Source organism: Pocillopora verrucosa, chromosome 14 (genome assembly GCF_036669915.1).
Source record: "Pocillopora verrucosa isolate sample1 chromosome 14, ASM3666991v2, whole genome shotgun sequence".
NCBI classification, from domain to species: domain Eukaryota; kingdom Metazoa; phylum Cnidaria; class Anthozoa; order Scleractinia; family Pocilloporidae; genus Pocillopora; species Pocillopora verrucosa.
In genome coordinates this window covers 12,428,252-12,445,782 of record NC_089325.1, presented here as the reverse complement: position 1 = coordinate 12,445,782, position 17,531 = coordinate 12,428,252, and the positions used below count along the sequence as shown (strand labels likewise).

The following is a 17,531-nucleotide window of genomic DNA, read 5'->3' as shown; positions in this document are numbered from 1 at the left end:
CAATTTAAAGGAACATTTACTACTTCAAGAGATGAGTCATTCTTTCATCACTTTATTTTAACAGTTACAATATTACGGAGCATCCCAGAAAATTTAACTTATGTCACATCTGAATCCAAAAGAATTTTAGTCAAATAAAAAGTAGTCATCATTTGAAAAATAAAATTACGTCAGGAATTATTTTGTTTTGATTTCATTCGTATGTTTTTACGTTGTCAACGCTGGTAGCAAAAGTTGCTGCTGCTATCTTCCACCAACTGTAGAATGAAGTGGGTGATAATTAAAGTCGTTACAGGATTTCCTGTCAAAATTTCATTCAATTCTGAGTCGCAAACAGTGGTTGGAAGGTGTCTGCGAACAAAGCTTGTCTTGTGAAAGATATTGTTGAGGAAAGAGTAAAAATAATTAATCAGTTAAAAATTAGGTTTTTTTTTAGTGCCCTCCGTTTTTGTTGTCTACTGACCGTGTGCACAACAACATTTTCACCGAATTCCATTGGCAAACTGTGGCTAAATTCCAAATTCGAATTAGGAGAAACAGATGGCGAATGATTAGCACGCTTGTGTGACGAAAAGGGAGCAACTTTGATTGTTACCAACATGGCACAAACTTAACATATTTCACAACTTATCATAAATTTTCCGAAATTTGCAACTGAATCATTCAACTTCATGATGAAACAATTGCAAATTTCCAAACAAAAATTCATAAAGGATACCGCGTTAGTCTTTGTACAAAAGAAAAAGGTGGAATGTATAAACTATTTTTTTGGCGTCTGTTTTCAATTTCATAAACATAACAAATTAATTCTATATCATTAATATCATTATTCACTTTGCATTCGATACTGCTTTTATATCAAACTATGTAACAGGCATTTTTATGAACTGATCAAGGTTGTCCTTCTGCGCGCTCAAGATCTACTTCTCTCGTCAAGGAACCCTTCCTTTCCGGAAAGACAGCTCCACAAGCTATAAATTGTGCGACGGACTAAAAAAAGTGCTCGCGAAGAAGGCCTGCTAGATCACAAAATTGAAAATACAAGCAAAATAATAACTACTACAGCTCCGGCAGTTTCCTGTTTGATGTTCGTCTAAACTGAGATACTGTTAATTTTTAATCTTTTTTTCTGGCTAACTTAACTCGTAAGTCGGAGTTGTTTTCGTTATTACTTTCCGAAAAGATATGTTTACATCTTGCTTTGCTTAGTGCCGACGAGATTCCATCAGTCCTGATTAAAACATTCAAAAAATATTCATTAATTTTACTACCCCCACGTTAAATTAATCCCACAAATATGAAACACAACGAAATAAGTCCATGGTGCATAAGAATGTATGGAGTCAGTAGACTGGAATATTCACTACACTTCCCTTACTAACGAAGAAATGGTAATAGAACAGACAGTGTACTAACGCTGTTAGAGCGCGAAATTTCCACCGTGCGTCGTAAACCAAAGACAAAGTAATTTCAATGACTAATCAAGGCAGAGGAATATGTCTAAAGGAACCAATCTGAATTCAAAGTAACAAGAAGTAAACTGTCTAAAGGGCGGGAGAACACAGGTGGCTGAGGCGCTATCGTTTTCAGTTTCGACTCTGATTGGTCGAGTGGATGACGCGGGTTCTCTAAACCAATCGCGAGGTGAGCCAAAGCAAAACTAAACCAAAACAATCCTAGACGTTTTACCCCAGTCTACGTGCGGACGTTTGTTGCGACTATTTTTCCGTGGCAATTGATGTGTTGAAACTAGTTTTGATACGCGTCTGTGAAATACTTTGAACACCAACTACCTGCAAGAAAACCAAACGAGAGAACTCTCTCTGACCATTGCCTAAACTCACGCAAACAGGGCTAATTTTTTGCGTCTACCATTCTTCTTATTTGACACAATGAAACTAACGCCCAGTTTTCGAGACAATTTACCCCTTACTAACCCCACCCCCACAAAAGAGAGAGATTGACTTTACTAAAGCAAACCAACAAGTTACTATTGTTACGGAACTATTGTGACAAAAATGAAGTGGGTTTGGACCGGACCGTAAGAAGCAAAACCACATGCTGCAAGACTTGTTTCTCATCCCAGTTTTTCCTGGTTCAAGGTAAACTCACTACGTCGAGTAAACCCCGTCGATTGATTTCTTACGGTCAGCGAAAACCCACACAGAGTCATGCAAATCAAGTATGATTTCTGCTAGGACAGAGTGGAGTTAGTTTTTCCGAAATACACCTATGTGAGCCATTCTATCGTCCGTTAGAAAAAAAATGCTGTAAAAACTTATCTACTAACGACAAGGTCTTCACACTTATCGCTTAGAGGGGGGCTTCCATTGCCACACCCACGCTTTCCCTCCATAAATTCGTCGGAATCAGCTTCGTCGTCCGTTAGATCATTACCACTGCCGATGTGCTCGAAACTGTCCGTGTTCTCTTCGTTAGAACTCGCGTTCGTCTCGGTAGAATTCGTCGGCTTGATGGTACTGCCTTCAGATGAGTCGCCTGCGATCGTTAACGCTTGATCTTCCGCAGGATCGGCGGTTTCTACCCCTGGAGCCAAATCGCCGTTGGAAAGCACCTGCGCTTTCAGTTTTTCAAAGTTTCTAGTCAAGCTTTCGTTCTCCGCTCGCAGGGATCTGATGATGCCTTTGAGTTCACCCTGATTAATCTGCATCGTGTTAATTGTGCTCTCGAGGCTATGAACTGTATTCCGCGCACAAGTGAGTTGTTCAGACAGTATTTGAATCTGTTTTGTTTTGATGGTGAGTTCTGCCTCCAAGGATTCCACCCTTTCACTTTCAATGTCCTCAAATGACGCAACGCTTAGGTCCTCCTCTTTGAGAACACAGTACTCAACCTAAAGGGAAATTAATTAAACAAAATCTCTTATTAAAACGGGGGTTACGCTAGAAACCTCAGCTTTACAATCTTTTAGGGTGGCCAATTCACTCTAACAACTATTAATGAAACCAATTTACAACAATTCAATGACGTAAATAAAGCAAATAAAAAGAAACGCTGCTTTTAGGCGAGCAGGCATCTATCGAAGGCAACCCAAAGAAGCCAGTGATTGCCAGACACGTTCTCCTTGTCAGTGCCATTGGAAATTTATCAGGAGCAGTATGGAGAATCTAAATATTGATGTGCTCCTCTCCACTCAAAAGTATGAGTGAAGTATCCATCAAAGGAACTGGAACGAATGAAAGGCGCTAACCAGCAATGGTGTACCATCTCATCCCGGGGAGGGGGGGGGGAAGTAATCCTAGTCGTACCTAGTGTTTCCCTCTACTAGCAGTTACGAGAGGCAACTCACCTCGTAAGACTCCAGATCTTTACTGATATCAAACGAGAGCACTTGACTGACCAACCACTCGACGTTTTGTTCAGCAAAAGGCGCCAGTGAAGTCTTCATCACTTCCACAGCACCCTCTAAACCATCACTCTCCAATAACTCTACCTGACAAGACCCGAGCAGCAACAGGATCACCTGGTGAAAGTCACAAATGTTGGTCAGTCTGAGAACGCGATTTGCGGTTTATAGAACTACGTTTCGGGCTCATGACTCCTATTATGAAAAGGTATATACTGGTTGGGCGGGGTAGTGATCTCAAATCCCATAAATTTTATAAGGAAAAAGAAGTCTAGACATCTTAAGTGATTAGATGACACTTGCGTGACCGAATGAACCCTGAGCGGATCTGTCAAGATCTGAGAGCTTTTTAGTATGCTTTGTGACTACTTATAATATTAGCTTTAATACTCTAAGCGTGAGTTAAAGAGGTTGTGTAATCAGTTGTGATCAGGGAGAACAATAAAGACAGGTTTCGAAGGTCTGCGTGCGTCTGTCGGATCCTTCGAGCTAATCATGACAAAAGTAGCTTTCACTGAAAACTCACTCCGAACTCAAAATTAAACGCCTACAGATGGATGGGAGGCTGTAGTAAGTTACTTAAATACGGTGGTAGGATCTCAGTCGAACGACAGCACAGGCGCTTAGACAAGCTCACCTTGAATACCACCTCCATGCCTTGAAGAAACATCATATCTAAAAATTAACAACAGCAACAACTTACAAAAAACACGTTGATAAAAAGTAGTTTCTTGTCTCTAAAGGATGGAAAATTTGAATCGACTGGAGAAAACTCTGTATGGTGACACTAACTCAAGACAACAAAGGATTTCTTACGGACATCAAAATGGAATTCATGGTATACTGGGAAAAATGGTCTAAGTTGACATTGCATCTTACTTTAAACCTCGCTTTTTAAGTAACTTTTACGACGGGATTTTGAATTTCTTCCACAAAAACCCCTCGAAAGAAAATCTTACCATAACCTTCATCGATTAGTTTGTAAAGACCACAACTCACCCAGCACTCGTGCCACAAAGCCTACTGGGAAGTGAGATGCGAAGAGCGTAAGGAACCACGGGGCTGCGTAAAGAGTAGGCGTGATTTCCAGCTCCAGTAGAAACTCGTACACAGGTTTGTAGTAATCATGTAGGAGGCGTGATAACATGTAAAACTGAGTCTGAAAGAAAGAATGGAGAAAACGTGTTGGGCTGAAGAAACAATAACAAATACACGCTGTTCTTCAGGTGAGCGGCGTTCCATAATCTAGCATTGTCTCAGAATGGTTTTATAATCGTGAAAAAGGTTGCGGTTATTCGTCGCAGTAAATACACTTAAATGAAGTATAATCGTCCGTTTCACGAGGAAGTAACTTCCAGTGTGAAAAACAGAATGCATCAATCACAGCTGTTGAACATCAGCCAATTACAGCTGAGCACAATGGTTCATAAGGTGGTTCGTATCCAGTTCATCTTATCTCCTCATGAAGACTCACAGTGTGTAGTCGAGACGTCGCGAACCACATCCGAAGAGATTTCATTGCGAGACAGATGAAAACATTTAACAAAAGGTCGTTTTGTTATTTCATAAAAACACATCTTTGATGGATGACAGCTTCCACACATTTCGTTTGTTTCCTTCGAAATGGCTGGGATTAGTTTCTAACACATAAGGTTACCATGAAAATAACTGCCCCTTAAAACGCTCTTAATTCTAACTTTGTGTCTGTAAGTTCACGAGTTCACGAGTTCACAGACCCCGGTGTAACTGAAATACACTGAGAAAATAAAGATTTATCGTCCCACTAAATTTCACAAAAATTATTTCCCACGGTTCAGAGCCTGCTTAAGTTATCAAATAAAAGATGGCTCTAAACTTAACGTACATAAGTGAAACTTTGCAGAAGAGGAATCTTAACCAGCTGCTGCTGATGATGATAATAATAATAATAATAATAATAATAATAATAATAATAATAAAAATAAAAGATTGGCAATAAACCAAGTCGACTTATAATACGAACGCAAAAATAAGATCAGACAGCAATGCAAGTCAGTTTGTAAAACAGTCCAGCTACGTGAATTTACCTGTAAATCTTGCATGTCTGGTTTGTATTGCTTACGGACACCAAGTGTGTACATCATGAATCGAAGTATGTCGTAAGCATCCTCCTCTTTCATATGCATCAGCAGAATGCCAGCCACAAAACTAAGTCCCTGACAGTAGCCGACTTCTTCGTCTAAAATGGAATACGCCTTCAGGATGTTGAACAAACACAACTGGCCATGCCCCAACGGAGGAGCAAAGTATGGATGATTGGGAAATGTGCGACCTGTGAGGGAAAATAAGGCAAAGTCAAAGGAGAAGATAACAAGGCCTTCAGCTCGCTCAGCTCCTCTCCGCCCTAAAAGAGTGGCAATGGATCAGTAGTTATACAGCATACTTACCTAGGTCAATGAAGATGGAGTGCTGGTGACACGTAGAGCCTTCCTTGATGTCATGGTAAGTTTTCTCCATCCATTGCTGTTCCTTTTCAGGTGGTGAATGCAAGTCGTGCTGCTTGGCAAGAAACACCCATATCTCGCCTCTTTTGGCTTTGGGTACACCTTTGTATACGAAATTATTACATAAGAAATACATCTCTGGCAATGGAGTAAGTTTATTAAGAAACTGTGGTGCTACGTCGGTGGAAGTATAACAGGGTAATAAAATGTTATCAACTGAGTTGAAAACGTAAATCGGCCACCGTAAAGATCGAGTTTAAAGGCTGATGTTTCTAGCGTTAGCCTTTAAACTCTTTACGGTGGCAATTTAACTTGTCAACTCTGTTGATAACACTAAATTACCCTGTTATATCTCTGATAACTGATTTAAGTGGAAATTATCCTTCATTGTATGAGGGTCTCGTGTGGAATTTTACTTTATCTTAAATGTGGGTGTGACTGAAGTGAGATTTGTACCTTTCAGATTTAGATTCAAAATCGACAGTCCACAGTCCGCACTTAACGCGCATTGAAAGGCCTTGGAATTTACCTACCAGCTTTGACAGCTTCTGTCAGAGTCTTCAAGTCAACTGCTTCATCTCCATTCTCAAGAATTTTGTTCCAAGTTGCAGCTGCTGCATCAGAACACGGTGGAACTTCATTGTATGAAAGCTTCAGCATATTGGCTTCTATGACATTCTGATTAACTGGAAGGAAAAAAAACAGTTACAAGTTTCAAATACTGTGTAAGAGAGATGATTTCATCAAACCGCTTATAATCCTGATTCTAAAAGGCGCTAGATTAACAATAATTGATCCAAATCCACTGTTGGGAAATGGTCTCTGTGTTGTGTAAATTCAAAAAGTTGTCAACAATTGCGAAGAAAAACATGGATGTAAAAAAATAGAGAGAATCAAATTGAAATGCAATTCAAAATTTGCCGTCCAAATTTTGAGGAAAGAGCTTCACGACAACTATAGGACTGTATCAACAGGGACACCAGTAGGGCGCTGGAGACAGAATAGACCTAAGAGGACGTTTACAAGGACAGCTGAGGAAAGAAAGGGCTAGAAAGAAGAGCTGATTGGAGTACAATGCCGACTCTGAAAGAGCTTGTAGGCAGAAGAAGGTACGGAAGAGGCTTTATACACTACTTGGCAGGAAATAAATACACGTAAATAAAGCTGGGTGAAGCAATTAAGTTGCCTGAAAACAAGACTATCAACTAAAATATTACCGGAGCTCGCAGAGCGTAGCCCCATAATTATACAAAATAGAAGTAACCTATCGAGCCGAAAAAATTTGGATATACGACCGTACGACCTTACAAGGTGCTACTTTTAACATGCGTGGTCAACTGCACCGCGGGCTTTGTCCGGTAGTCCAGTGGTCAGTGCACTGGGCTCCGAGTCGGACGACCCGGGTTCTAGTCCTGGCCGGGGCAAGGCGTTGTGCCCTTAAGACGTGTGGGAAAAAAAATGCGAGTTCCGCTTTTAGGCTTGGTTAAATCTATATATTACATACCCTGTAAACTGTTATTTTCTCTCTCCATTCTGATGAGTAAAATCTGTTCCATGATAGCTTTCCGCCACAGAGCTCTCAGCTCCTGAGACGATTTCTTGCGACCAACCATTTCTGCCCATGATGCACTCTGAGGGATGCCTAACTCTGGGTCAGCTGCAAGTATACATTCAAGCAACTTGTTGTTAAAACGTACGCCTTGTTGTTAACTAAGAGGATAACTTTACAAGCTGGACAAATTTCTGATGTTTAAAACACTATGTAGGTCCAATCAATATCTCTTACTTCTAAAAGTAAAACTTTCGGCCTATCATAAGATTGTGTCCTCTAGGATTATATCATAAGGTCAGATGTAATTCTTATTATTTTGAATTTACCTGAGTTGGATTCTTTCTTTGATGGTGTGACTACACTGTGAAATATGGTCTGCAACAAAAATATTCAAAATATTTGTGGCTCAGTCCATGAATCATACCCAGCTTTTTAGAGATAAAAAAGGCGAAAACTCAAAAGGTAAATTTTGTGCTAGCCTGTCCGATGAAGAGAGAAATATGTTATCTGTTTTCCCATAGGCCTGGAAAAATGACACATCTGAGTTCCCTTGGAGGAAATGAACACTAAACTTGTGGATTTTGCACTTCAATGCACTCCTTACAATATCAATGCAATATCAACCAGATACGTTATGAGAATAAAGAAAAATATCAATTTGGGGATAATAAGTTGATCCAATACCAAATTCTCTGAACCAACATTATAAGAATTGTATGGTTGACAGTAAAGAGAATTACAAAATTTGATCTGGGAGTTAAAGGGTTAATAAAACCCTGTATACTACGCACAACACAAACCTGTCTATATCCATATGAGTTCGTTTTGCTCAGACGCCTGTGGCGCCCAGGTGTTTTGGTAGGCGTGTTAGGTGGGGTGGTTGTGGTTGGACTGGTTTCTCCTGTTGCTCTTTGTCTTGTCAGCTTGTGCGGCGTACTTGTAAACACCTCCTCCTTCTTTCCAGATAGTTCTTTTAATGGGGACATAGGAGGAGTAGTGATGTTATAGTTTGAAGGGGTGCTGTCCAGAGTCATACTTCTTTTCCTTTGCAGACCAGGTGATTGTTTGGTTGACTCGCATCTTTCCTATCAATTAAAAAATAATAATAATTAAATCAAGTTCATTTAACTCTTTGACCTCTAAGAGTGACTAGCATCTAAATTCTCCTTTCAATATCACCCTGAATCAATATTAACTCTTTAACTCCCATAAGAGACCAAGAGATCATTTCTCCTTACAATATCAACACAATGTCAACTAGATGAGTGATGAGAATAAAGAAAAATATCAATTGGGGGATAATTAGTTGATCCCATACTAAATTCTCTGAACTAACATTGAAAGAACTGTATGGTTGACAGTAAGGAGAATTACAAAATTTTATCTGGGAGTTAAAGGGTTAAGGACACATGATTGTAGGAAATGATCACCAAGTTCATAAAAAGAAGCTCTGGATTGCTAAACAGATTCTCCTTGTCAGCACCTTAGGAAATGTATAGAGAACAGTATGGAGAATATGCAGACTGATGTTGGGGTGTAAAGGGTTAAATTTCTTTCTGGCAAGAATAACCAAGTTCAACATACAAGAACTACATGTTTTTCCAACCCCCTCTACTAAGTTTTACTTTTAGTATCCTTTAAATAACTTCACTCTTATGTTGAGATAACTTGGTCTCACTTACCATTCCAGAACACTCCTCGTTCATTACTGTCCTTGCTCTTGCCTAGAATGTCACATAAAGAAATTACACCAAATGACCATCCCATCATCAAATAAGCTTGAATAAACAAAGTAACACTTTTAGCATGTCTACTATTTTCAGAAATCATTTACCAAGACTACTCTTATCCAATCAATCAGACCACAATATCAAGACATACATTACTTCTGTAAATCGTGTACATTTATTTGACCACAATTGGCAATGTGGCAATCTAAACAGCCATTTTGCTGTCGTTGATAAGAGTACAGACAATGCTCTTTGAGTCAACATGTGGTCACGCACTGCTGTGCCTTGTGGGTCCACAACATTTTGACCACTGTGATGATAAACATCGTAGTCAATAATGGTACCAACCACGCTAAACTACTGTTGATTTGTTAAATTAACCATTCTCCTAAGAAATAATATTAGATGTGTTGTTCTTACCCTCTTACTCATGAAACTTTCAAAAGAACTAGTTAGAGACTTCTTGGCTTTTTGCAACAAATTAGGGCTTACTGGCCCTTTGTCCTTTTGGTATGGCTGTCCCTGAAAAAACATTAGAAAGATAAAATTTAACGTATTTACCCGTGTATAATGCGCACTTTTTTTCTACAAAAATAACCATCAAATCGCGGTGCGTATTATACATGGATTCTATTGTTTAGAAACAACAAAGAAAGTAAAAGTGCGCAGATCGGTGGCCTGGGGAGGAGAAAGAGCTTCCTTGTTTATGACTCATTTGAAGCTCACATGACAGATACTGTGAAAGCGTCCATCAAATGCAAATTTCCCTTCTCCAGCTGCTCGACACACAGGTGGCCCAAGCTCCAGCTAACTCGTTCACGTCTTAAGCTGTTATAGTCATTGGTGATGTTCACCAATGTTCAAGCTTCTGTTTGATGTTCACCAATATTCACCAGTGTTTTTTTACTAAATATCGTTTACTTTTCTGTATGTTTAACTTCTAAGGCGACTTGGAATTTTTTAAATTTCAAGCCCTGCACTAGCTTGATACACCTCAACATTTATCAACTTTATTAACTGAATGGTTTGATGTAGCACTTGGGAATTTTTGTCAGCAGTTTTTGCTTTTCTGTTACCTGGCCAATGTGTGTGTGCTGCAGTTGCCTTTTTTCATACATTGCTCTGAATATGGCCATGATCACTTCAATTTCCTCATTCATTGTTGATGGACTTTCAGCCTAAGAGGTAGGAAAACTGTTCAGCAATAATAGTCATGTCTACAAAACCATCCTCTATGATTTTGAGGAAACGATGTGAATTAAGAAACTTGGATGACATTTTATCTCAAATCACTCCAGTTGACAATGAAGCAGGCTGTGTACAGATGTAATTTGTGACAAACAGGCAACATTTTGTGAAAGAATACAAAAGAAACTATGCTATATACACTACACATTTAATACCAGGAACTACAGAATGGTTCTTCAAATAACCTGATAATAATAACTAAAAAAAAACTGCATAGGTACATGTACAACCCACCAATTACAACTTAATTTACTGGCAACAACATTTCACAGCTCGTGAGCAATGATTTCACTGTATGGTTTTAAATTGGTTTACCATCTCTGTTGTATATTATGACCAAACATACTCACCTTAAACTGTTCTGTAAATTGGCTCATCTCATCATCACTGAGATTAATTCTGTGTTTTTGTAGTATATCATATTGATTTCTTGGACCACGCCCTACAAACAACACACAAAAGAATTACTCAAAGCCACAGAGGATCCAGCCTCCTGTGCTTACTATTGGTTTTGACAGTAACTGACTGTACTGGGTTTTCCAGGAGACCTGGTGGCCTGTGGTTGATGCTTGACTGCAGAAAGTCCAGATCATGGTTTTGTTTTAGATGTAAGCTTTCATGACCAAGTGTGATGTCAAGATGGCTGGATGTTGGCAGAGTTCTGTTGTTTGCATTTTTAAGGGCCAAGACGAAGTTGAAGACCAAAGAAATGCAAAAAAAAAAAACAAAAAAAAACAGAGAACAAGGCTTACATCCAACAATCCTGATTGAACAAGCTGGTCAATTAAGGATTCATTATTTTAGCAAAAGATTTTACTTAAATTAGAATTAAAATTTCTTTCATGCCCTTATTTCACTTTGTTATTTAGTTTTTTAGCAAAACTATTGATCATCTTCTGCTGCTTTTGCAACTTCAAAGCTGGCATTGTCTTAAAATTACAAAGTTAAGAAGCCCACTCTAAGCAATTCTTTTCCTTGTGTGATCAAAGCTGGCAATCCCGAGTAGTCAGGATGGGCACACCAACTCACCTTCAAGTTGAACACACAACTGATGAAGTTGATGAAGAGGACACATATCACAGACTGAAGTAGGACCTGCTGCTTGCCATGCACTGTTGAATGCTTGTCTTAAAGATTGCATTACTTCATCCACCTTAAAACATTGTTTCAGGTTATATTTTATTAACATAAATATCTTCTTGGCTTGCAAACCAAAGTAATAGGCAAATGCAACATAATAACTGGCTAATCACTTACAAACTAAACATTGTGTCGGAATTTGAAACAGAACACTTTGAGAATTTCATTGCTTATAACAAATAACAATACTAATAAAAGCACCCATAGTAATAATGAACATAATATTGCAATAAAATTTTTATTAATACAAATAATAATGGTGTTTATCAGGAGGTATAGGATACTGAACACATTTACGGCAAAGGGATAGCATGCACTTTATAAAGGTCTTTACATATAAAGTGTAGTTCTCTATATAACCTAGACAGTTTCCCTCTGACTGGCTATGAATTCAAGTTTCTTGCTGAGCACTAAAAAGCATTAGTTACAGGGTAGGTAATTTTGCACTAAAAAAAGTAGATGGAAATTTGATTAAGCCTGAATATATAAGCAAAATGGGATGTGTTACCGCATTCACCATGAAACTTACCAGTTGTTCAGAACGTCCCTTGAACACGTAACAGTAATACTGCCCGGTTTTGAGCTCATGGCAGATAAAGCCAAAATGTTCTGGTGCCTTTGTTCCCTAAGTTGAAATAGAACATAAGAAATAGCTTGGCAAAGTTTCAAAAATTCATGCTTCTCTCAGCCATGATCAAGCTACAGAAAACAAATTCCACTTTACAATTGATGTCATTGAAGGAGATTCAAACTTACAAGTGAGCAGTCAATCTAAATCCATGGCTTCTAGGTTAACAAAGGCCCACAAACAAAACTAGTCTACCCAGAAGTCCCTATGTAGTCATAATCTTTGAAATGTAAATGTCTTTTGTAATTCTATCTGTGGTTTCAAAATGCTTGACTGTGGGACAGAAAGGGCCCCACTTTAGATTGATGTCAAAATGTGAAGAATTAACCAAAAATGAAGGACTTTTTTCAAATAATTTCTTGGGATGGTTAGAAGATTGCATACACCAAAAATGAGTTAGTTTGGGTCAAACTGGACTCAGGAATCAAAATCAACAAATGCACAGCAGAAGCCTGGCATGTGAATCAAACTTTTTAATTGAGTTTGCAAAGCAACTAAGTTCAACAAGCTCTGCCATGCTACATGACTGTAGCATGAAAGTGATTCAGACATTGTACCCTTGCTATGCCAAACAAAATTTATAAATTATACTAATGTACTTCGGCTGAATTAAGTCGCTGCGAGGAGTCATAAGAATAACTCTCCTTTATGGAGTATGCGCTGAGGGTGCTTCAGTAAATGCTAAATTTCACACAACATTAGCCTGATGTCTGAATCAGAGTCATGCCTCTGCTGTGCTATAGTTGAACCAAATTGTAATTAAGTGTGACACAGCAGAAGTACAATGTCAGAGCTGGACCTTAATTGCAGTGTAACAGAGTAGAAAAGGTACACATTTCTTTTTTAAACCATCAACAATGGAAAAGGTCTAAATTCATACAATTATTAGTATTACTTGACCACAATTTTCACCTACCTGTTGACAAAAGGAAACTTCTCTTAGTCTTCTCTCCATCAGCAGTACCCTAGAGGCTGCACTGAGACATGCAATTGAGTGGATGCTGATTTTGAAAAGAATGTTTCTGTTTTCACCAACACCACTGAAACTAGTTTTCCTTGAGTGTGTTTTTGCGTGATGTTGGTTCTGAGGGGAATCCTGACTCCTGGTAGGGTAACTGTTCTTTGTCTTATCGCCATCACTGGCAGAGCGAGGTCTTCCATTCAAACTGTTCATCTTAATTAGAGGTGGGTGCTTGCTACCCTCTGGTGCCTTGTCCTCACAGCTGCTTTTTCCACCGAGTATTCTCTCTTGATCCAAGCTTTTTGCTTTACTCAATGCTGGATGTTCCTTAGAATGATTTTCAACACTGGCATTAACACTGACTGAATTAGAAAATCCTTCTCTTTCCTCTGATTTTTGTACACTCAGCTTTTCGAACTCAGTCATTCCTTTTGTTTTATCAAACCTGTCCACCAAATCATCTACAAGATTTGGGGGAGCTTGTCTGTGAGATACCATAACTCGGCCAACATACCACAGTGGAAAAATGACTGCTTGTGCCTCAGTATTTTCAGTAGAATTAGTTGGACTGCCATTGCTGTTGGGATTAGCTGGTTCATTGGATGAATTTTCCTTATCTGTGGTTACATTACTTTCTGGTTGCTCAGCTACTTGCCTAGCAGCATCACGAATACTGTGAAAAACCCAGTAATCTGTGAGAAAAAAAGGACAAACAAAGCTTAGAATCTCAGTGACAAATATCAGTGACCTTCCAAAACTAAACTAAATCATATTTAAAGCTATATTAAAGTGATAATATTAATTCTTGTTCTTTCACAAATGGACACTTCAACTAAACCTATAACTTCCTTGTCACTAAATTTCAGCTTTAAAAGATTTACACTTAAGAAGAAAGCTGGACTGCTTGTTCAAAACTTCCTGCTAGTACTGAATTTGCAAAGGAAAAATTTACAACAAAATTGTATAAACTTTTGAAATATTTTTTCATAGTGATGTCTCAAGAATTCCAAACTGCACTTTCTTTTTGACAGTTCTGAAACAGTGATCACTTGCATCATTTTCCAACAAAATCCACTCCTATTAATATATAAATATGAACAATATTGGGTTTTTATTTTGAGCAGGTTTACATCTGCAGGTTATGTTTTAAATTTACATCCTTGAACAGAACTCAAACCTTTAAATTTCCACTCACTGTTCAATTGTAGTTCTAAATAAATACAGCTAACCATTCATAACCAGGTATGCCCACTGCCAAGTAATCTATTGAAGTTATCTGACATGGCGCATTTAATTTAACAAACATGTACACGGAATATTTAACATTCTCTTTATACAGGTGCCTTGCGACAAATTTTTTCCTGATTTATTTCAAAAAATACTACCAGCTGCATTAGCTGGTACAATCTATTGTCAAAAACACCTACAACATCTGTATAATGGCAGCACTGATTTCATAATAACAGACAATGCTAATGTTCATTTCAACTTCTGGCTACAGAGTGCACGGAAAAATACTAGACAAATTACCTTAAACAAACTATTTAACTCTTTATCAAAGTTAAAAAAATAATAACTTTCATTATTAATTTTAATCTCTTTACAAAAGTGCATTTAAATATATTGGCAAACAATGAGCTCTATTTTTAGACTACTTAATCCTTTCAGGACAATTTGAAGATCTCTTAAAGATCTGAAAGATAAGAGTCCGAATTCTATTTAAAAAAACACTGTTTTACATGCTAAACCTGAAAAAAGACCAATAATTCCACTGTGACATTGATTTCAATGAAACAAGATATTGTGTGACAAAACTGTTTTGCATAACAATTATTAACATGTTAATATTACCTTGAACTTCAAAACAAGTCATACAATGTACGTGATAGCATTTTGTGAAAGGTTCTACTTTTCAAACACTCCGTCACATGCGAAAAACAACACTAGAAGAAATTATCCATGAAGGAAGTCTTTATAACCTTTGATCCGGAAGGACAACGAAGCTTAAAATTTCAGTGAATCTAATAAAGGACCTTGATTAGGTATTCATAAAGAGAAAAAAATATTTCCATGAAACTAAAGGACGTAAACACGATTTCGAACAATAACTAACGAGGCATGCTCAGGCATAAAAAATGATCACAATAACAACAACAATTATTTAACGTTACAAATGAAAATACAACCCTGGAAGATCCTACCAACATCGTGGATATCAAAAGTACGCCAAGTTTTTTCTTTTTTTTTTTCCCCAGAAATTACGATTCGGATATCAGTTTGAAAGCAACCTTGAACATGTGCGCCATCAAGATAAAAAATATGGCTCCTTTTATCGTTGAGAGGAATTGAAAACTTAAGTTTCGAAACCTTTCTCCGCCAAAATAAATACAACGAGCTAAAATCTGTTGAGAGGTATATCGGGTTTCCCCTAAAAAAAACAGGGAAATGTTTCGTGGGATAAACTAGCCTGGAGCAAGCTTAGGTTTGAAAGAAAGGAGATTTCAAAGGAAAACGACTCCAGTGGACACTGCATCAGAAAGCACGCAAATTATTCAGCGCTACGAAGCACAATTCTTTGCAAAACCTAAAAGAGTATATTTTCAGATGCAAATAAATTGTGTAATCACTGATTGACCGGAGAGCATTCATAGTTTCGGGTTTAGAGACACAGGTAAGGGGCCCTATCAAATCAGAGACACTGCAAAGCAACCTGCTGATGAAATCACAGAAGATAACCCTTACCGAGCTTATTTCGACGGCTTCAAACACGTAGCAGTGACAGGAAGATACATCATCGGGTATTTTAGTCAGGTAGGCAAAACACTTCTTGTCCACAGAACGCGCGCAGCGTGTTATGGTCTGCACCTTATGTTGAAATAAAGTACTTGCTGCGGAGCAGTCGACTGCCTCTACTGTCATCTCTTTGACATTTAAATCAATCTGATTTCGCTCGTTTTTCCGCCGGATCTCAGCAATGACCCACGGTAGCATATGCTGAGTGTAGCGCTTGTCAAGGACCGAACTTCCAAGATACACAAAAACGGAAACTGGCCGGCACGTCATATTGTTGTCTATTGCCCGATTGCTGTAGTTCATCAGTCGTTGGCGTGCACGATTTATCGCCAGAGTCTGCTTCTTCAAAGCTCCCAACCCTGCTGTCTAACGAATTAGACATAGCAAATTGATTTGAAGCTGGCGGAGTTGTTTTAGAGCGTCGCCGGAACCTATCTTGGTCCGCATCCCCGCTCTCTTTCTTCCCTGTTAGCTCCGCATCCATCAGATACTTGAGCTACAGTGATCGGGCACATGCGTGGTACACGAGGATCACGGCTTCCGCTCGCGCCAAGCCTCGACTTCGTGTTGACTTTTCGCTGATTCAACACGAAAAAATTGCTTTCATTGCGTTTTCCCTTTTTCCCATGTCTTTTTATAGCGCGCTTGAAATAGAAAAGGGTTATTTCATTTCATTTTTTCGAACATAATAGATCCGAATTGGAATTGTCATCATGTGGAGTCATGGTCAGAGCAATCACTTCCCTTTTTGGTTAGAAATTTTCCACTTCGGCCCAAACAAGTAGAAATATACGTATTTTAATTTTTTTTTATTTCAAATGTCTGCTCGCCGTTTTTTCTTTCACCAGGTTGAGAAAAAAACCTTATCTTTTCTTATCGCATCGTTCAATTCAAGCCAATGAAAGGTTTGAAGCCTAACCCTGACCTAACCAAAATTGTTCATGTTTTCTTTGTGCTCTGTACTGACCAATAGAAACATCACCGGAATATTTATGATGGCAAGAACACCGATAGCTGTGCATACATGTGTATTTTTTTTCTCTCAGTCTCCGAAACATATGGATGATAAGCACTTTGAAATATCGTGAGGAATTTATTAATATTTGGCCTCTCGTAACTGTGGTGACAGCGCTCTGTAAAACGCCAGAAATTGCCAGAACGTAAATATAGTTGTGTCATTAAGTGTCACTATAGGATTGCGTGACGATGGCGAACGTGACCGTGACTTGTAGATTTGAAACGAAATGACAAATTTTGTCATTAGACTCGCTAGTAGGACCAGTATGATTTATGAATTTCTTTCTTGCTTGTCCGAAAAAAAAATGGAAAATAAAAACAGCAAATCAGAGACAAACGTGTGATAAAGCTTTGTAGAAAAAATATTTAGGGAATTGCAAAGTTTTCATGCAGCATGGATATTTTCAAAGCTACAAATGCAGTTATATTCTCTCTCTTTACATGCACAAGTTTGTTTAGTTGGAGTATTTGTTTATTTGTCTGTTTACAATGTTTATCGATTGTTTCTGCATTTGTAAAATCTGTGTCATTCTCTCCTTTAAGGTGATCAATAATTCCCACACCCTCTAAGCACATTTCCGTCTCCCCTCTCACGTGACTTAATAGAGCTTT

The 17,531-nt window shown here is 38.3% G+C and overlaps 1 protein-coding gene and 1 pseudogene across 1 annotated transcript; both read right to left on the bottom strand.

Annotated features, from left to right (window-relative positions):
* Window positions 1–32: 32 nt before the first annotated feature.
* On the bottom strand, window positions 33–13,758 carry LOC131782394 (TBC1 domain family member 1). Its single transcript, XM_059099124.2, has 17 exons — window positions 13,065–13,758; window positions 12,050–12,145; window positions 11,410–11,533; window positions 10,731–10,822; window positions 10,209–10,310; window positions 9,553–9,654; window positions 9,085–9,126; window positions 8,203–8,487; window positions 7,729–7,777; window positions 7,355–7,507; window positions 6,384–6,536; window positions 5,794–5,952; window positions 5,434–5,678; window positions 4,367–4,526; window positions 4,005–4,042; window positions 3,311–3,484; window positions 33–2,854 (listed from the first exon to the last, which is right to left on the bottom strand). Exons 1-17 carry the CDS (start codon window positions 13,605–13,607, stop codon window positions 2,279–2,281), a joined length of 3,093 nt encoding a protein of 1,030 aa, XP_058955107.2. The 5' UTR covers window positions 13,608–13,758; the 3' UTR covers window positions 33–2,278.
* Window positions 13,672–16,392, bottom strand: LOC136277973 (TBC1 domain family member 4-like; annotated as a pseudogene).
* Window positions 16,393–17,531: the final 1,139 nt, after the last annotated feature.